The 21,059-nt window shown below is 37.9% G+C and overlaps 1 protein-coding gene across 4 annotated transcripts in view; it reads left to right on the top strand.

Annotated features, from left to right (window-relative positions):
* TOP2B (topoisomerase (DNA) II beta) overlaps positions 1–21,059 on the top strand; it is a 103,705-nt gene that overhangs the window by 29,474 nt on the left and 53,172 nt on the right. For 3 of the 4 annotated variants that reach the window (XM_019508765.1, XM_019508764.1, XM_019508766.1), the window contains 6 exons: positions 6,642–6,732; positions 9,378–9,441; positions 10,773–10,918; positions 12,329–12,426; positions 14,336–14,548; positions 14,633–14,806. In XM_019508765.1, the coding sequence (XP_019364310.1) occupies positions 6,642–6,732; positions 9,378–9,441; positions 10,773–10,918; positions 12,329–12,426; positions 14,336–14,548; positions 14,633–14,806 (786 nt within the window). The remainder of the gene's footprint in view (positions 1–6,641; positions 6,733–9,377; positions 9,442–10,772; positions 10,919–12,328; positions 12,427–14,335; positions 14,549–14,632; positions 14,807–21,059) is intronic. The other variant, XM_019508767.1, reaches the window with a different exon arrangement.

Below are 21,059 nucleotides of genomic sequence, written 5' to 3'. Positions count from 1 at the left end.
CCATAAACTGTAGAGCAGTGATTTCCAACTAAGGTGCCATGGGACTCTGGGGTGCCATAAGAACCTTTTAATAAGGTAAACCTTTTAATAATATTAATACCATTAAGTGTGCAAATACCTACATGTAATTTGCAAGATAGGAGTTCACGGTGTCCAGAACGTTCTGACCTGTTGTTGTCTTTCTGAGTTCTTTGCAACAGAATTGCTTTATCCTTTTCCATAATAAGAGGGAAAGGTTAGGGCTGGCATTTTCCAAGTGGTGTCTTTAGTCCAAGAGGTTGAGAACCACTGTTCTTGAGCAAGGGTAAGCAACCTTTTTTGGCTATGGGCTGCATAAGGGCCATATGGATGGGCTCTAGAACCCCACTGCAGTTGGGGCTTGTCCCAGTAGCGGCATGGGTGGAGCACCCACAGTCAGTGCTTGTCCCTGTGGTTGAACATTGCTGAAGCCTCATATCCGCAGGCAAGCTTCAACAGTTCTGCCAGCTGTAGTTTGCTGACTTCTGCTGTAGAGAAAACTGTGAACATGATGATGATGTTCAGAAAAAATAGCATTGTTATGGCTGCCATTACATTATACCAAATATAACAGGGCAAATCATTCAATTTCTCTTCGATATCTCTTATATATAATTTAATTTGTGTTCCTATTTATTTGTACTGTGGTAGCCCTTTTAAACCCTGGATGATCTGGGGACTCTACTGTATTAAGGGACTGTACAAACCTGTTTGAGATGGTCAGTGCCCCAGATAGTTTACAAAGAAAGCGTACAAGACAATCATAGGGTCAGAAGTCGGGGGAAAAATGCTCAGAGGGCTTAATGATGCATCTCGTATACAGGAGGTCAGTGACAAAGCCAGAAATGCAGTTTAGTTTCTTAAGTCTCAGTCCCATGCTCAACTACTGGACTTGTTTCTCTTCTCTCCACATAAGTCAAAATTATTCCCAATACTGGAAAATTTTAATGGCAGGAGATGGAGTGGGAATTCATAAGAACTTTGTGGAAAGAAACACACAAAATTCTCTCAAATGTGGATTTAGAGCTTTTTCAGTAAACCTGTAGGATTCTAGGACATCTGCATTTTTGATACAGATGCCCTTAGTTTTCAGTGTAGCCTTTTTTGTTTTGTTTTGTTTTTGCATCCAAAAGAGAAGCAGCCTAGGGAATATATGAAGAATTTACCCTTTTTAGGGAATCGCCACTTGGAGGCCCCTTTTAAGTTCTGTTTTGGAAAAATCCCTAAAATAGTCTTCCAGTCTTAACATATCTATGTCCATCCAGAATGTCAGAAGAAATTCTGAGCCACAACTGCAATCTCCCAAGACTTTTATTCCACAGGAGATAGCTTTACCAAACATCAGTTTTTAAAACTATTCCATAAGGAACTTAGCTCATCAGTGGAATCTTGATTATTCAGGAACCTGCTTTCCTTAGAGCAGGGGTGTCCAACTTGTAGCACAGGTGCCACAAAGTGGCACAGGCAGCTTCTGTGTGTGGCACGCAGCGGACTGAGGAGAGGTCAGGCAGCACAATGGCAAGCAGAGCACTGGATCAGGCAGAGAGCACAGAAGAGTAAGCATAAAGCTGAGCAGCGGATTAGGTAGGAGAAAGGGATTGGAGTGGCACTTGAAAGTTCCAGGACTAATGTGTTGGACACCTGCCAAAAATATTGGCCCCCATTACCTTAGAGGAAGGTTAAAATTTTATTTTGGTTCTGGACTGATTGGTATGTTTAATTCACACAGCTTTATTGTAAAGCAATACATAAGCCATCTGTTTCTAGTGGACATTGTTTAAACAAATTTAATGCTCAGATCTACAAAGACTTACCAGGAGGCATACTTATGGATCTTAACTTTTGTCGAATGGATGGTCTCCATTATCAGCTGTACATTTGGACTTTTCATGAAGCTGCCAGATATGTTTGTCTTGTGCCAGTACTTTTAACTTGTATGTGACAAAATATAAGGCCATTTCAAAGGTCTTGCTCTTAATCCCTTAAGTATTCTCTATTTATCCAACATAAAGATCAATGCCTGTTCTAACGCAGTTTTGGAAGAGGAAGTACTAAAGCAAGTTTTCTTGCATGCTTTTGATAATTCAGTTGGGGAGATTGATGACTATCAGTGCAAGCATTTATAGATGAGAAGTATTTTCAAGGTTTCATATTGCTCAGGACCTTTAAACTCAATAAGGCAATGAAGAGTCATCTTGAGCTGAGTTATGTAGTCCTCTTTTCATATTTGCGAAGTCTTACTTATGAACGCAGATACTACTACCATAGCAGTATTATATGTAAACTGACAAGAATGTGCACTTATGACTTTATTTCACAGAAAGCTTTATTTTGCTCTTTCATGGATAGAAAAATCTCTTTTCAGCTGAGGCAATATGCGTCACAAGAGCATCTAATACACAAGTGGATGGTTTGTATTGGGTACTTTATGCTAAGTAAGAGTTGAATTTGGAATGAAATAACTTCTTACTATCTCAGGCAAAGCCCATCTGACTGTGGACTTGTTTACTTCCAAAGGGAACCAGGAGATACTTCATCAGACAAAACAATAAAGGGCTTGAGCTTATCCTAGGAAAGACCAAAAAGAACTTGTTCTCCTCTGCTATTAATGCTGATTCTGAAAACAATTTTTAAAACCAGCCTTAACACTCAGACTATCCCTGTTATTTTTGAGGTAACTGAGGTTCAAAAATGGTCACTATATGTATGACATTAGATGATCCTTTCTTCCATATTAGACCTGTTCCAGGGGTATGTTTTTATGACAACCCAGAAAACTACACGGAGATTTTTGGAAAAGGAATTAAATAAATTGACTAAGGCAGTGCTTCTCAACCTGTTTGCCATAGTGGGCCCCACTTGCAGCTCTCAATGTGTTACGTGGGCCGCACCCACACAACTTACTGCATGGGAACCGTTTAACGATGTCACATGGGCCGTAGCAGTGTGCTGATTGGGCTACATGCAACCCAGGGGGTGAGAACTACTGAAATGAAGCATACTTTATCTAAGTGACAAGTAGTCTCTTAATGTATGTGGAAGAGATGTAGCTACAACAGCATGCTTCAAGTGTTGGTGTGAATAAAATACTCACAAAAATCAAAACAACAACTATTTCTTACCCTACAGTTCCTTTAAGACTGCCTCTTCACAGACATAAAATTAAATTTGTCAACATTTCCTTAACAGAATTATAGTTCACTTAACTAGACTAGCTTCAATTTTGTGAGCAGAGAGATTGTTGTTTGTAGTACATTAATGCTTGGAGATCCCACTCGGATTTGGGTTCTGTTGCAGTAGATACTATTGAAACTTACATGCAATGGCTTTCTTCTGAAAATCTTAGTAAAGGAGAGACAGATGGTAGGAAGAGAATAGCATGTATAAACAGTTATGATAGTAAGGCTTGTATTAAAAACCAACATAAGTAATTAATATGGAAAAGAGGAATTACTGGGACCCAGGGATTGGGCAAAATAGAGTAAAGGAAGAAGGAATGTTGAGTGGTGAGGGAAGTTGTAGATGTGGATAATAGGCCTAATCTTTGGGAGAATGTTTGTGAGAGTAGGTGAAAGAGTAACATTCATTCTGAATTGATCCTTTTGTCATGTGCTATATAATTGGATCATGCCCCACAAATAGGTCCTTGGGAAGAGAGTCCTGTCAATAGTGTGTGAGCAGCTTAATTCTTCTTTCAAAGTTGTTGTTAATAATATTGTCATATCCAAGTTGTTTTCTTCTCTTTGGTATCCAAATACAATATTCCAAATCCAGCTATCAAGTTTGGAAACAGGATTGGAAGGGGAGAAAGAGAAAGATCTTACTTGTTCTGTCTACTCTGAATCTGACATTCCCTCTTACTGTTGTCCAAATAGTATGTATAATATATAGATGGGTAGCCCTGTCTTTCTTTTCCCCTTTTTTCTTCAGGTACTTGTGTCTATTTATATATCTTTCCTTATACATTAAGTATACATGTTTGTCTATAGTGCATTTTGGTCTCTGCAGATACAAGTGAATTAATTAATTTGGTATTTAAATTGCCTGTTAATATTGGTACAGCTTTGGGAATAATACCCTTTGGGAATAACACCACCTGAAGCTTCCTGGAATGGATAAGGCTTAATCCTGAGCTGAAGTACCTGGACACACATTCAGTTAGTGGCATGATAAGAATGAGTCACAAAGTTGTTATAAATTTTTTGTGGAATAATTTTGTGTCTTATTGCTTGTTTTATTATGGTATTCATTGATCAATGTGTAGTTGGGTCATGATTAACTGCCTAATCCCGCCTAAAGTGTAGTATGTAGAGGGGGTGTCTGTAAGTAGCGTAGTTCTACCTATGAGCTGAACAGAAAAGGGGAAGATGATAGTAATAGTCTCAAACATGAAAACTGGAAAAGAAATTAAGCAACACAAGATTTTCTTTTACTCTTAAATTCTATGATTCTTTGAACGCAAAACTACCAGACTTCCCAGTTTTAGTATAACATGGTTGTTTTTTAGGGGGTTCTGTTTTTTTGTGAAAAATGTAACTCAGAGTATCTCTTGGTTTCTAATCGTGACCAAAAAGGGAACTTGAAATGAACCTATTCAGTAAATGAGAACAAAATTTGTCCTAAGTCTAGCTCCTCTTTATGGTTGATTCTGTGCCAGATTTCTTGGAATATAAAACACATTTATAAACCAACTCTTGACTGAAAATAAATAAAAACTTTTGTGCACCATAGAGAATTGTGTCTTAATTGTTTTGGGTTTTTTTCTTAAATTGAGATTTAGATAGTTTGTGGATGTCTTATACTCATAGGAAAATGACACTAGGCTAGTACATACATCAGTGCAGAAAGCAGTGTTTAGTACACAAAGGAACTTTAGGATTTGTTATAAAGAAGCAATTGTGTTGCTAACTAGAAAAAAGTGCAGTATTACTGTATTTATTACATCCAAGATGGCTTCGGATTTTAAGACAACCCCCAATAATTTGATTCTGTACCTGGAAAGTTTATAAGTTTGATATCATTTTCCATGTCTAGAACCTAGTTAATGCTGGGTCATCTTAAATTTGTAACCTCCACTGCTGCAGTGGGGCTGGCAATTGGGGAGTCAAATGCCCCTCCCATTTTACTGCCTGCCCTTCACACGCTTACCCTCCATATCAGCTCCAGCCCTGCTTCAGGCATTTGAGGCAGGGCCAGGGCTTGTGCTGGGGCTGCTGCCACTGATGCCTGACCAGTTGGTAGCTGGAAGACCAGAGCCATGACAAGAGGGGAGGTGGTAGTGAGTCTGGGAGGCAGGCCGGGGCTGCAGAGGCTGCAGCAGACAGCTGGTGGATGGGTGGGGAGGCAGTACGACTGTGGCTCCCAGCCCAGGTTTGGGCTGGTGGCACAGCAGCTGCCTGACCTCCCCACTAATATTCAAATCCAAGGCAAAGGGCTTTTCCCCCCCAATGTTGATTTTGCTGGGGTGGGGATGGGACCTATTATAGGTTTGAGTAAATATAGTAATAGAAGGAAAAGATAAAAACGTTGTGTTTCTGTGGGAGACTACTATCTTCTCAGCGTGTGTTGGCATTTTTTAGTACTGTTACTGAAATGTGGCTCTAGGATTTCCTATTTATTCTGCCTCATTGATTTCCTCATTAAAGTTGCCTAGTTTCCAAGTCAAAGTCTTTTGTTTTTGACTGCTGGGTAAATAAAGTGGAATCTGAAGATCAGGCTGGTTGGGGTTTTTTGGGTTCTCTCACTCTTTACAATAAAGTTTCTGAAGTTGTTACTTCCATTGATGATGTATGAGCCAAATTCATTATCCTATGGTTGTATTAACTCTGCAAATAGTAATAAAAGTAGAAAATACTAAAATTTTATTGGTTGGCAAATAATACCTCTGAATACACACAAAAAGCAGAGATACATAGTAAGAAGATAGTGTGAATGTGTATGTATATGATTATATAATCAGTCTCACACTCACACACATGCAGACACACATTTGTGTATGTAGATGTGTGGGGGGGTGTAAACTTCATTTACAATCAAGCTTTATATACATACTACAATTTTTAGACACTATTATAAATGACACTAAATTAGATTTTTAGACACTATTATACCTAATCTCTTGTGCATCGTGTGCTTTAGGTCTGCCTCCAGTCCATTCCCTCTTTTTCAATCATCCCCAGTTCGCTTGCTGTGTTGGACTAACAGAAGGAGTAACTTGTGATGCTTCTGTAATGAGGGAATTTTCATTTAACCAGTTGCCAGTCATATACTGCCAGGTAGCATACAAGGGACAGAGTAGTGTCCCTATAACTGTAAAGTTAAGCAGGTAGGAAGAATCTACATTAATGACACTTTTGTCAGGACTAGATTTATCTAGAGAATATGGTGAGGAACAATTACTAGCATTGAATGTATATTCATACGTGCAGTTATTGCTCCCTGCCCTTCTTTTTCCTTGGAAGGGCTGGCTAATCGGTTAAATATCAAATCAGATGTATGGCAAAGAGCTGAAAATATAATTTTAATATTCTTGAAATGTGAAGTAATCCAAATTATAAAAAAATGAACATTTCCTTTTGAAACAAAGACAATAAATATTTTTATTTTATTTTGTTTATGTATAGTTAATGTGGGTTTATGATGAAGATGTAGGAATGAATTGCAGAGACGTTACCTTTGTCCCAGGCTTATACAAGATCTTTGATGAAATTCTTGGTAAGTATTTTTAACAATAAACTTCTTAGAGCTATGCAGCACACTTCATCCTGAAACTTTTCAAGGCACTTCGCAAATCAAATTGATATGGAATCTGCATATAGAGATCATTTGATCCAATACTAAAATGAGGTGTAGGAAGTTGGCTGCACATCAGCAATGCAGAACAGTTATGAAGAAAAGAAATGATGTCCAGCTAAAACTGCATTTTAAGAAGGCAGAACATAAATAACCAAGTTAGATTTTTGTTGCTGGACACTAGAATCTCTTACTATGGGATTCTGTAACTGACAAAAGCGTCAGGACTTCTGCTTTGCATCTCTTGAAAGAAGAAATCTGTAGCAGCCTTGCATAGCTAATGTGATTGTGGGAAATTGGTTTGACATTGACTCTAAAAAGAGTACCATCTGCTGAATAAGCAACACCATCTCCTACAACATAAAAGATGGTGATGATAATAGCTAGCACTGTTCATTTGTAGATCTTAAAATACTGTACAAAGGAGGTAAGTATCTTATCACCCCATTTTAAAGTTGGAGAAACTTTCCTTTCCAAGTACCGGATGCAGTGTAACCTTATTCAGCCTTTGAAGTCTGGCTTGGTAATAGGCACAGAAATTGCAGGCTTTGAGCAGCAGAACTGCACGATTTCCCTATACAGGGTACTGTGGACTCTGCTGAGGCATTGGGTTAGTAGTGTTAATCTTTTTGGTGAATAGATTCCTGGCAGATTTTAAGATTTTGTGGGTTGGCAGTGTTACTTCAGCTTACTATGTCTAAAATTTTGGCACCATTGGAATCACTGAGATTTTGTTATTAACTTCAGCGGAACTAGAATTTCATTTAATTTTTGAAGCTGTGCTGACAGCATTGGTAAAATATAAAGAATTAAAGAAAAGGATAACACTTTAAGTTCAGTTTTGACTAGAAAAGAATACACTTGGGGAAGGGAAGAGATTTTACTTTCCAATTTCTAAATGAGCAGTGCCAGAATGAGCAATTAGTATCACTTTATTATATATTCCTCTCATTGACTCGGGGATGGAATTTACAGATTCTAGGAGTGATTGACTTCCAGTTTGTCCCATTCAGAAGGGGACTGCCTAACTCATATTCATAAGAGGGGGAGGAGTTAGTACCACCTAATCACCTGTGACCTCCCTATAGATCACTAGCAAGTGCTTCATAGTCCATGGTTTTGAGAACTACTGGTCTATATGGTAATACAGTGAACGCTGCAGTTCTTCTAATTGTGCATGCTTTTTAATTAAGCTCCTCCTTACTTGACCATCTTTTAATAAGAACATTTTAAGACACGTCCGATTTTTATTTTTTTTACGTTGCATTATGTGCAGTATTAATTTTCTATCTTTAAATGCGTCTTATTTTCTCAGATTTTTTTTGATCTTTCTGCTCTTGGGGTATGTACTGTAATCCATATCTTGTCTGATGAAAATTACTTTGAAAATTACTGTAATGCGTTTTTATGCTTAACGGCCACCCAGGAGTTTCTGATTTTTCTGTTGCTTTGTACCTAATATAAATTGAAATATTCTATAATTTCTTGGCCTAACTAAGTTCTTTGTAGCCTGGCTTTTATAGTTATTGTGAATTTATACAGTTTGAAATCAATCATGCCAGCCCTTTTTAGATAAGCATTGCCTGTGCTGAAATCCTTAGGGCTGACATAAAATGGAGACTAACAGTGAGCATTCTACGAGGGGTTCTGAGAGGTGAATGAATCTGGTGATGCACACTGTATACTAAGCTTTTTTAACTCATATTTTTATTATTATTATTATTGGCTGAAAGGAACTTCAGAACAAGAAAAACTGGATTTCCCTCCATTGTATTCAAATACATATAGGGAAGCAGTAATTTAATATAAATGATGTAATTTTATCTTTGTTCCGTGAAGATTTATTGTAGAACAAAATTTAAAATGCACAACACATTGACATGAATGTGTCTGCCGTGTATACAATAGTAACTAGTTGTTGCTGCTTAAGCTCTTTGGGATTGGGATCATCTCTTTTTAAGTGCGTTTGTACAGTGCCTACCTATCACAGTGGGGCTTGGTTCCTGTTTAGGTGCTACCATAATACAAATACTAAATAATAATAATAATGATAGCAGCCAATAACATCTGATGAATTTTAACTTGTATTTAGCTTTAGGAATCTGAAGATGTTATCTAAGAAATGGATCCTAAAAGTAATAGTTAAAGGATGAAAAGATGTAATAAAATTTGTGAATGGTTCTATAGAGATGTAGAAGGGCAATAAGGAAGGTTAAAGTGTGCATTATGTTAGAATCCATTATGAAACAGACTCCTGAAGTGTGTTTATTGTTTAAAAACTGGTGTTTACAATCTGATTGATTTATTTTGTAGCTAGAAGACCTGAATCTAAAAAGACTGAAGGAATAAAATGATATTCTTCAGATTCTTAGAGAGCCTTCTGATACGTTTGTTTACTGTTTTTATTAAGAGATAAAATGTTAAAGGGGGAAATCTCAATGAAACATTTTATACATTGTAACTTGTTATACAAAGTATGAGAGAGAGAGGAGGATGTGTGATATTTAATTTGCGAACAAAATAAATGTTTATTTTTTGCTCCTAAAAAGTATTAATTTGTTTTATAGTAAATGCTGCTGACAATAAACAGAGGGACAAGAATATGACCTGTATTAAAATATCCATTGATCCGTAAGTAAAAGAACCTTTTATCCAGCATTTTCTACCTGGCAAATAGGAATTTAAACTTTTTGTAAAAGAGTGTATTCAGTGAAACTGACTATAATCTCTTCCTCCACCCTCTATTTCTCTGCCCCCCATCCTTTGTTTGAAAGCATTTTAACTTTATGCTGAAAGAAGAAAGATTATTCTGAAATGATGAACAGTAGTTATCACCACTTTAAATTGTAAGGAGCTTCCTTTCCTGAGCTGCCCTTTAACAGCTTTGTGTATGAAGATTTAAATAAAACTATAAAGGATCTAAACATTGAAAACTTGATGAGCTTGGCAAAATAAAACTGTAACAAGCCATCAGTAGAGGTCGTGAATAGGATTTAAATGCTGAACTTGAACTCTGTAACACTCCTCTACCTCTAGAATTATGGGAATAAATACTATAGGAGGCAGTAAAATAATGCAGGATCCTATATTAAGCTGCCACTGGTGTGTAGGGAGTTACATATGCAGGAGTGTATCAACCATTTTGTAGATAGCATAGCCAAAGAAGAAAAGAGGGGATGAGGTTTTAATTAATAATAAAAGGTTTTGGAGGGCACAAAGTTATTAACAGTTATTTTGATAAGTAAGTTCAAAACTCATGGTTTTTCAGTTCCTACTGCAGTGCATGTTTAATTGGGCCAGAATTTGTTTTGATTTGGGGTGAAAGGATAAGGATCAGGATGATACAATTTTTCATCTAGCACAAAATGCAAGTCACAAGATTTCTTTTCTCTTTTTCTTTCTTTTTTGTTTTCTGTTAAATAACAAAGAGTTCTAGACAGCTGTAACATTTTGTTAAGCACATGAAAGAAATGTTTCCATGCTAAATTGATAGAAACAGGCCAATAAATGCAATAACAATGGCTTGAAATTGTATATTCCAGACCAGGGGTGTCAAACTCATTTGAGACACCAGGGCTGGATAAGAACAACGGGACTTCTTACGAATAGGATCCAGCCCAGGGTATTGAGGTGACTGTCATGGCCACTGTGGCAGGTTTGGGTGCAGCAGCGGCCCCAGGAATCTGGAGGCACAGTGAGAGTTTGGGCACAATCATAGCAGTGAACCAAGCTTGCCATCAATGGCTGTAGCCACTGGGACCAAATGGCTCTGTGTTCTGTAGCAGACTATGGCCCCCAGCTTCTCTTGGCTGAACAATAACCCAGCAGGCTAGATAGAGAGGCTCCATGGACCATATGTTGGACATCCCTCTTCTACGTTATTATTTAAATCTGTGTAAAAACTTATGTAGGATTTTCTTTCTGTAATTATTATTTGAAGGGATATCTCTGCTTATTTGCAGTGAATCAAACATTATCAGCATCTGGAATAATGGGAAAGGTATTCCAGTTGTCGAGCACAAAGTGGAAAAGGTGTATGTTCCTGCTTTAATCTTTGGGCAGCTGTTAACATCTAGCAACTATGATGATGAAGAAAAAAAAGTCACAGGCAAGAACCATATCTACTTTAATGGACAAAACTGAAGCACATCAATAATTTTATAAGTAGTCTTTTTTCCCTTTATTGAACTATCATGAGAAATGACCATTTAGGGACTTTCTAGTTGCTGTTTGCAGAGTTTTCTATGTTGGTGTAAAATTTAGTGAGAACAAACTTTGAGCTCTGTGGGGTTTTTACCATAGTACAAATTCAATTTAAACACTCTTATTACTGAAACAAACTAATGATACCTGTGGTTGTCCCTTTAGTATTACCCTGGAAAATAATATCCTGAATTTAGGATTATTTATTATATTTTCTCTTAATTCCAGTATTATTTGCTACAAACAAAAATTTCACATTTAATATATTACATAAATTTAATCTGAAATTTTAGATTTTTATACATATACGACTACTAACATGTCCAAAATGGCAAAATATAAGGAAAAGGTCAGTGAATTGGATAACACAGTAATTGGGTGATGTTTTTGCAATTAAACATATTTAACCTAGTGCAAGGGAGAAATTTAGCTCAATTTCTGTGTTTTGCCATACTACAGTATGACAGTTTTGCACAACTGGAAGTTTCTTGGAAAATGACAAAATGACACCTAAGAATGGATTAATATAGATATTGCTAATCAGATTTAAGTTGCATTGTCAAACTTTTTATGAGAAACTTATTTATATCTAGCATAGTGGTTTTAAGTCTTTACTTTCTTGAAAATTAAATTAAACTGTGATTCAGTATGACAAATTTTACATTCATAATCGGCATTAATTGATGTATGCCCTTCCTTACCAGGTTGTGAAGTGTAAGAAAAGATTTAAAATAACAAAACACTCCCAATTTATGGAGTAGTAGTTAAGCAATTTATTTTTTGCTCATTCGTAGGGAGCCCATGAATAGTCCTCTGTGCAAATAACATGTAGTAATTAGTGTTCTGTGTATTTAGATACATAAGAATAGGTAGAGTAGCAACAGTGTAGCAGCCATAATGTAACATATGCCACTCGGGGGGGAAAAAAATTGAAAATTCACTGAACTAGAGGTCCAAAGTGGTCCAGCTTCAACAGGCAGAATGGAATGGAGTTTGATTCAACTCCAGAACAGTCTTTAGTTGCATGGTTACGGCACTCTCCTGCAAGTCTAGAAGGAGATATACCCTTGGTCTCGCAATTTGAGAGTGAGTGCTCTAATCACTATGATGTAACATATATAGGAGGGGGTGCTCCTCTTACAGCCAAGTCCTAAAACAAAAGAGTTAAGTTGGGCCTTTGCTGAAGTAAAATGTTCCTGTATCAGAAGCAAGAGTTTTCACCAAGAGAGATCTGTAAAGAGCCACATCATTTGTAAATATAATAATAAAAACAGTTTGAGTTTAAAAAGCTTTGCATATTTTTTTCTTGTTCCAGGTGGTCGTAATGGTTATGGTGCAAAACTTTGTAACATATTCAGTACAAAGTTTACAGTTGAAACTGCTTGCAAAGAATACAAGCACAGCTTTAAACAGGTATTGAAGTTGCCTCTAATTTTTTTTTCTGTGCTGCATAATTATTAAACATTAGCAGTAGGAATTATGTAGGCCAAGTTTTATTTTAGAAAAATACTACCAGTACATTTTGGAATATTGAGAATGTTCTCAAACAACAGATGCACATTTTCTTCTTGCTAGTCTTAAATGACTAATTTGAGTAAAAACACAACACCTCCCCCCCACCCCCAAAAAAAAAGAAAAAGAGTCCAGAGATTGGAAATAAGCTTGGTTTTAGTCATAGAATTAATGTAATCATAAAAATATAGTGGATATCAAGTTTAAAAGTTTTGTAGCTACAGTATAACGCATCTCTGAGTCTTAGGCCCGTGGCAGATGTTCATTTTAAGGCATGATGGGATCTAATCCACAATCCCAAAATTGTGCCTCCTGCCATGTAACACACATATGACAAGACACATGATTTTTGGATTGGAGATTAGATCTTAATCATGACTTACTTGCCAGTGCAGGGGAATCCGGCCTTCCCGTACACTAGTTGAAATCTGGGTGCCCACAACCAGCTGATAACAACAGATTTTTATAGGTTCTGGTGCACCGGGACCCCAGGATCAAGCTGCAGCCAGGTCCCTGTGCAGGGCCCCATGCACTGGGACTTGTAAAATTGCTCAGCCCGATCCCAGTGTCCCCATGCAATAGGACCTGTAAACACTGCTTGTTCTGCCTAGCTAGGCAGCACATAGGACTTTAGTTCATCCCCAGGCACAGGGACCCTGGGATTACAAGTTCTGGGATTCAGGGGCTGTCTGTTTTCCTAGCTCGATTAGGTATGGGATAGCTGTGTCCTGGACCCTAGGGCTGCCCCATGGCCAACCCCAGCTGGCCGCACTTTCATTTTAAGGTGTTATACAAACAAACCACAAAGTTGTTGTACATTACACGTGGAATAACTTTGTGGCTCATTGTACTGTATTATCATACCTTAAGTTTACTTCAGTATATTGTGAGGTTACAATTTAAGATGTGATTAGCCTGTTAATTACATTTTAACTGTAACCTGCATTGGGGCCTTAGTATCTTAATTATTGTCTTATTCCTTATGCATAAATCTAAATAAAATCTTGAACAATCATATGAAACAATTTTTGGGGGTATGTTTCTTATTAATTTTCTCAACTTCAGCATGGACAGGTGACCATTTTACCAAAAACAGCAAACCAGATTGCCTGTTACATCCCAGCATACCAGCCAAGGACTGAATAAGCATGTAAAATTAATCTACTATCTCACTCTTAGAGGTGGTCACATTGATGTAGGTTGAGGCACTTTGGTAGGGTACTGTGTGGTATTTTTCACTAATTGTGCTTTTACTTCTCTCTGTCTCTCTGGATTAGTGATGATCCTTCTGTTTTCAGTTATATAGCACTATCATAAACAAATGCTTTCTAAAGCATGCTTTATCAGGCTTTTAGTATTTTATATTGTCTGGTGAACTGTTAATAATACAAATTCGTGCTTGCATAAGTGTACATTTCTAAAAAGTATGTTTTATTATTTGCATACTGTAGTCAGCTTCATGTTTGGGTGTTTTCAAGAAAAGCTTTGTGAGAGAACTGCCCAAATTAACTTATTTTTCTGTTGACTCCTGTCAGATGAGAACATGAAGAATTATGCAGCTTAGATTGTTCTTAGAAAGCATGACTTTCTGCATAATTTCATTTCCTCCTCTGTGGGCTTTCTGGAAAGTGGTTTATTCTGAATTTTGGGGTGGGTTGTGGAGAAGTCTGAGGTGAAGTACATGGCTTTTCATTCTGTAGGTAATGCAATTTTAGCATATCTGGAAACAAACAAAAGATGTCATGTTTGTAATTTTTATTCTAGAATTCGGTAGCCTGTAGTTAACATCTAAAACTTCTTGTTTTCTAAGACGTGGATGAACAATATGATGAAAACCTCTGATCCCAAAATTAAGCACTTCGATGGAGATGATTACACATGCATTACATTCCAACCAGATCTGTCTAAATTCAAGATGGAAAAGCTTGACAAGGATACTGTGGCTCTCATGACAAGAAGAGCTTATGATTTGGCTGGGTCATGCAAAGGAGTCAAAGTTTTACTTAATGGGAAGAAATTACCTGTAAGAATTTTATTTAAAGTATTTTAAATAAATAGCATACATAGCTGAAAAGACAATAATTGCTGCTTTTTAAAAAACCTATAGGTGAATGGATTCCGCAGTTATGTAGATCTTTACGTAAAGGACAAGTTGGATGAAACTGGAGTTGCACTCAAAGTTATTCATGAAGTTGCAAATGAACGATGGGATGTGTGCCTCACTTTAAGTGAGAAAGGGTTTCAGCAAATCAGCTTTGTAAATAGCATAGCGACCACAAAGGTGAGCAATTTTATCTGTTTTAAATGACTGAAAGAGGGGTAAAATCATATGCTAGCTATACTTAACTGTATGTTAATAAAAAGATATCTTGTGAACATTAAAAAGGTGAGCTAATTCTATCATGAGAAATAGTCTGCAGGGTCACTGAATTATATTTGAATACCTTCGTGGTGGTACTATATTTTTAATGCATTTTAAAACTTATTTTAAAATAATATTTGTAGTCATTAACTGTGATGCAAATACAAATGCACAAGGATGTAAAGTGAATGGAAACTATTATGTAGGTAAACTATCTTTATATCTCCTTTTTTAAAACAACATACTGGTTAAGCCATTCTTAGTTTCCCCAAGTGATTTAATTAAGACATTTCCTGAAAGTCTAAGGGAAAGGGATTTTAATCATACAGTTTAAAAAACTCTTTGGTCATGTTTATAGTGGATAATTCAACAAGAGATCTTGCCAGTGATCCTTACTGATGTGATAGGAATAATGGGCTCCCCCTCTAGACAAGCCTCTGTTGGTGGTGTTCATTTTTTACCACATGGGCAAGGGACAGAAATTACACACAAACTGGTTTAAGTGATCAGAAAATGATTGAAATCTGTAACACAGCAGAAGTTCAGTGCACATAAAACACTTTTAAAATGGCTGAAATCAGTTTAAGATAAACTTGGATGGATGTAGCATCAGACTTAACTGATTCAGGTTAAATCAGTTTATTGAACGTCTGTTCCAGATCCTTTCCAGATCCAAGTTAACTCATAGTCCCCCAGCATCCTGGGATGCTTTATACCTCCCCCACAAATCCTGCGTCTTGCAGGATGGGTAGGTTAGCCTTGGCCCAAGCTGTCAGCTCCAACTGAGCAAGGAGGCATGCTCTAGCACCACCCCCCAGCTTCTGGCCTGAGCCACCGTGGGCATGTGGTTGCATTTCCAGAATCAAAAGTGAATGTCTGTTCATTTGCTTATTGATTCAATCTGTGTAGTTTAGACTAGCCTGTGAAGGTTGAATTGACTCAGCCTTGGGCTCTTTGACTGTCTGTACTTAGCCATGGTGTGCAACACTACTACTGTCAATTTAGGTGAACCAGTGATTTGAATAGTAGTCATAATTTTTTAAAAATAACCTAGTATAGATCAGCTTGTGTGTGTTTTTTGTACAGCTCTGATATCAATGCCTAACTTAGTTTTGTCAGAGGCATAGAAAAGCAGACCTAGTATTTTTATCATTTTTCAAATTAAAAAAAGTAGAATCTTTTATTTTTTTAATGCAACATAAAGCCTTTTTATGCAACATAAAGAAGAGTTTACAGCTCTCACTTTAAAAAGTCCTTTATAGTTATATTTTGATATTAACATTATAAAAAAGTCAATGTAGGGGAACTCCTATCTAAAACTGATTTCACGTACTGTATACATAAAATGTCTAATACAAAATTTGAAATGCAGGTCTGGAAAAAATAGACAGGAGTAACTAAGTTAATGTACTACATGTATTTCCTCAGAAAGGTCTAAGAACGATTTTTTTGGATCAGTTTTCACCTCTTTTTTTGTGCTACAAGTGTCTGTTATCAGAAATTCTTTGACAATTCAAAAAAAAAGTACTGTGCATTCTTCACAGGTAAGTGTTGTAATTTCTAGTTTTTCCCACTCTCCCGATCCATGCCTTATGTGTGTGACTGGATGTGGAATGTTCGGAGCCGGTGAATCACCTCACCAGCAATTGATGTGCAACTACCCACTGATGAGACATAATGGCTAGTAACTAACTGCGTCAACTGCCTGTTCCCTTTTATCTGCTAACAGGTGAGGAGTTAATTTCATCTGTTTTTGGTCATATGTCTCTTGGTTTGCCAAAATACTTTCATTTTTTATTATTATTTTTTTAGAAATTTTTTACCCAATGGTGACTTTAAAAACTCACTGTTGGATCCAAAACAAATATTGTTTAGGTAGTGCCCTGAGCCACATATAGATATATATTTTTTAAATTTGTTGCTTTAACTATTTATGGTCCCCCAGATCTGCAGCAGAAGAATCTACCTTCTGCAAAAGAATTCTGTTTCAGAATCTAAGATTTCATTTAAAAGAATGTTTCTAGCTATTATGGTTGTGTTTGCAACTGTTCAAATGGCAGTCGCATGTAAATTGAACATTTTCATGCTGATTTCTCAAATGGCTTCGAACAGTACCTGTAATAAAGAGATGAATTGTTTCATTCATTTAAATTATTAACTGCAAAGTTTAATGACTGAATATATCAATATTGTTAACAATATCACTGGTAATCATTGTAGCAGAAACATTCAGCTAATGTGGATGTAGTGGCAGATGATGTTTGGTCCAAGGGGTCAGCTGTAAGCTGTCAATATTTGTTGGAGTTGGTAATGAGGAATACAGAATTCTGCCAAAATATAAAATTCCTCTACAACCCCACCCACAATGGAGAGAAAGAGAGAAGATGTATTACAGCTTTCTAAATACCAGAAGTCCTAATTGTTATCCAACCAGTTGCCCAGATCTAGCACGCTGAAGACTGGAAATGTAGGATCAGATTAAAATACATTTAATAGGAAAAACAAAATAGGCATGTTATAAAAATGTGTTTACATATCTACTTCAATTAAAACTTTCTCTTTACAATTCATGTTAACAAGCTATATCATTTCAATTTGCTGCACATTATGGGTCTTTCCCTATAATTTAGTTCCAGCTTGCCACACAACTCTGGGGACAGTTGATTGTTAATGTTACTATTAGCATGCCATGTAGGAACCAACAAAAGTTCCTAGTGAAGCTTTTTGTTGTTTTCACTTTTAGTAAGGGCATTCTTGGAGCCCTGAGGCTCCTAGTGTGTGTGTGTGGGGGGAGAATGGTGGTGGGGGGAGGGTTAAATTAGAACATTCACCTTTCTAGGAAAGAAAATTATGTATTGCAATTTTCTATTGCAATTTTTTTCACAAGGTGGTAGCTGTTATAAGTTACCCATCCACAACCCTTCAAAACTGACAGATCATTTTAGTTCTGTCTTACCAACTTTGATTAAAATGTGTCACAGTTGGGGCAGTTAACAGGCTGTTATGCCTCTATAGTAGGTAAGTATGCCACCTACTGGTGAGATGGTTTAAAGGCTCCTTACTTTGAGCTTGGAACATCCCTCACTTAAATGTGCACACTAGGAATGGACCCAAGAGTGGGGAACTGTGGTAAATTACTATCTTCTGAGACCAATAATTACAGGTAAGTAGTTATAATAGTGTTATATCAAAAATTAATAAATTTGCTAACTAATAACAGTGGTAAAAATAAATCAAGATGTAAACACTTGAAATAATTTTTAATAAGTATTTTGATAAAGTTTTAATGTTAGCAATGTGATGAGTAAAGCTATAACAGTTTGTTTAAATATTTTAATTGCTCTTCTGATTGTTTTTATGAATATTTTAATATAGCTATCAACAGACTTTTAAAAAAATAGTCTTTTTATTACAAACAGAAAAAAGGAATTATATAATGAAAGGAGGGTAAGTACTGGGGGGCAGGTGCTGGGGGGAATACAGGCAGCAAGGGATTGTAGGGGCTAGACAAGCAAGTTGCCAGGTAAGGGGGGAAGGCTGCTTGCCCTGTGGCCAGTGCTTTCCCCCACCACATGTGGGGAAGAGCAAAAGATAACCCTCCAATAATTGCATTCTATATATGGAAAATTACAATCTAATTATTGGTGGGTATTAAATTCAGAGTTCTATTGGGTTTGGGTAAATACAGTCTTCTTATCATTCCAGGGTATAATCTCCTTAATGTCCTGAGTCGTACAGTATTCTGTATAGACTCCCTGCTTTAATTTTCACCTCTTACTCTTTATGCTCTCATGTTCTTTTCACTGTTTCTTTTCTTACGTTTTCACTGTGTTTTCTGCTTTATGCATGTCTTACTACTTGATTTAAACAATCCTTTTCTTCTTGTCCATCAAATACTCACTATCTACTCAGTTTATCTGTTAAAAACAGTTTTTTACATGAAGTGTTTTTCCTAGGTGTAATCTTACCAGTTATGTTTCCACAGATTTACTGGGGATTTTTTTACTAGGTTTTTTAATTGTTCAATGTCTGTCAGACTGTAAACTCCAGAGTAGCAACTATGATTTATTCTGCATTTCTTAAAGCCCTGTGTTTATATTTAGGTCCACAATGGAAGTGAATCTCCAGACAAGAGGTTAGATTAAGATAAGGCTATATAAACTCATTTGGGTTGGCAGGCCAGATCCAGGGCTTCTTGTGACCCAGGTGACCTGCCACTGGTGGCAGCGGCATTAATCCCTGCATGCTGACTGTGCTGAGACTATGGCTTGGGTATTAATTTACCTCGACTACCTGAGTTGCTATGTTGGTGCAAGGGTTAACAGTGCCACCGCTCTCTCAACCACTGCCAACAGTCCCAGAGGAGATCTTGACTTAGAAATTTGACAGTAGGGCAACTAGCATCCAGGGGTTAACACCATTGCTGCTGCTTAACCCAAAAATTCTGCAGCAGGGTGGGTGACATCAGCATTAACTCCCCAGGTGTTGGCCATGCCAACTAAAAGTTTGGCTGCATGGGCTGGTTCCAGAGATTGGGTCTTCCAGTTCACAAAAGCCCTGTGGGATGAATAACTTGCTTCCATGTGCTCTGGCCTGTGGGCTCTGTGTTTGACACTTTGGGGACAAAGGTATGAGAACATTTTATATGATGGCTCCTATGAATCTGCTTGGACCCACTAGATCAGTTCCTGTGCATGAGTAGCCTAAAATGCTGTGCACAAAATTCTGATCTGGAGGAAAATTATTCAGCTCCCTTATGACAGCTGATATGAGTGTGGTGGGCTCCAAGCCCAGAAAAAAATTTCTGACCTCCATGGAAGACTGAATGGAGGGAGGCCTCTACTTGAATGCTTATTTTTATCTGAAATTAAAGCTTAGGCATTCATCCTCTTTTGAAAACAGTGGAGAAAAGAGGCTTGTAATATTTACAGGTTGTAGAGGATTATCTTGCAAAGCTACAGGTTGCATACATGTTCTTATGTAAATTTTGTCATTTTATGCATACTGGTTTCCCTGCTCCATTTTCATTACTAAGGAAGATCACGATCTTTGACTACTGAATAAGATCGGTTGCTCCAGTTAGTTACTTTCCACTTTTTTATGAAATTGTTATGCTTTGGCCTCCTCAAAGTTCCCCCCAAAATAACCTGTTTCCTCCCTTATCTCACATGCGCCCTAATAAGGCGTGCACCTTGTTTTTGGAAGGCAGAATCCTGGGGGAAGGAAGATTTATTTTCCCCCTAGAGTCATGGCCTGGACTTGGCTCTTTCATGGCGAGGCTGTGCTTCAAAATGACTGCTGCCAGCAAGCTGCTAGGGCAGAGTCCATTGTTACCTTTTCACAGCTATTCCTGCATTGGCAGTAGATTTGGGCTGAGCAGCCAGAAAAAAACACTGCCAGTTTGCACTCTGCTTCTCTCTCATCCTGCAGGCAACGAAGGCAGAATTCAAATTGGCGGCATTTTTTTGGCTGCCTATCCCAAAGCTACTGCCAATCCAGTGGTAGCTGTGAAAGGGTTAAGAGTAGACTGCAGTCTTGTACTTTGCTGGCTGGGAGAGAAGCAGCTGTCATTTTTTAAGCACAGTTTCTCCAGGCCTCTCTTCCTCCATGTTTCAATTCTTCCTTTAAGATATGCATCTTAGTTTTGGAGGGCTGATTGTTTTTAGGGGTGGGAAAGGTGCATGTGATATATAAGTAAATAATAGGGGTGCACCAGTAGAGATTTTTGGGGCCAATACTGATAGCTGATTTTAAGGAGTCATATTGCCGATACTGAACTGGTTTCCAATTCAGCTGTGTAGAGCTGGTAAGTCTGTGGTGGTGGATGGGGAAGGAAAGGGGTGTGGGGGGACAGATCAAGGCCCCCGCAGTGAGGGAGGAAGTCAGGCTGGGTCTGGGGTAGGTGCTGCCCAGCCAGGGCAGGCATGGGACAGTGCCGCAGCTCGTCCAGGGGGCGGGGGGAGTGGAGGGGGTCTCCAGCTGCTGTGTGCACCCTGGGAGGACATGGTATGGGGGTAGGATGTGCCCCTGGGATCTGCATGAGGGGGACATGGGCAGGCTGCAGCTGTGGGCTAGAGCCGGGGCTGTGCTGGGTTCTTCCCGGTGCGTGGAGGCTGCGTGGCTGTGCAGGCCCTCCCAGTGCCACGGTTGCCTGCCCTGCAACCTCCATGCA

The sequence above is a fragment of the Gavialis gangeticus genome, unplaced genomic scaffold, assembly GCF_001723915.1.
Source record: "Gavialis gangeticus isolate Ggan-Ray unplaced genomic scaffold, GavGan_comp1, whole genome shotgun sequence".
NCBI lineage: Eukaryota > Metazoa > Chordata > Crocodylia > Gavialidae > Gavialis > Gavialis gangeticus.
This window is presented reverse-complemented; position numbering and strand designations above follow the sequence as displayed.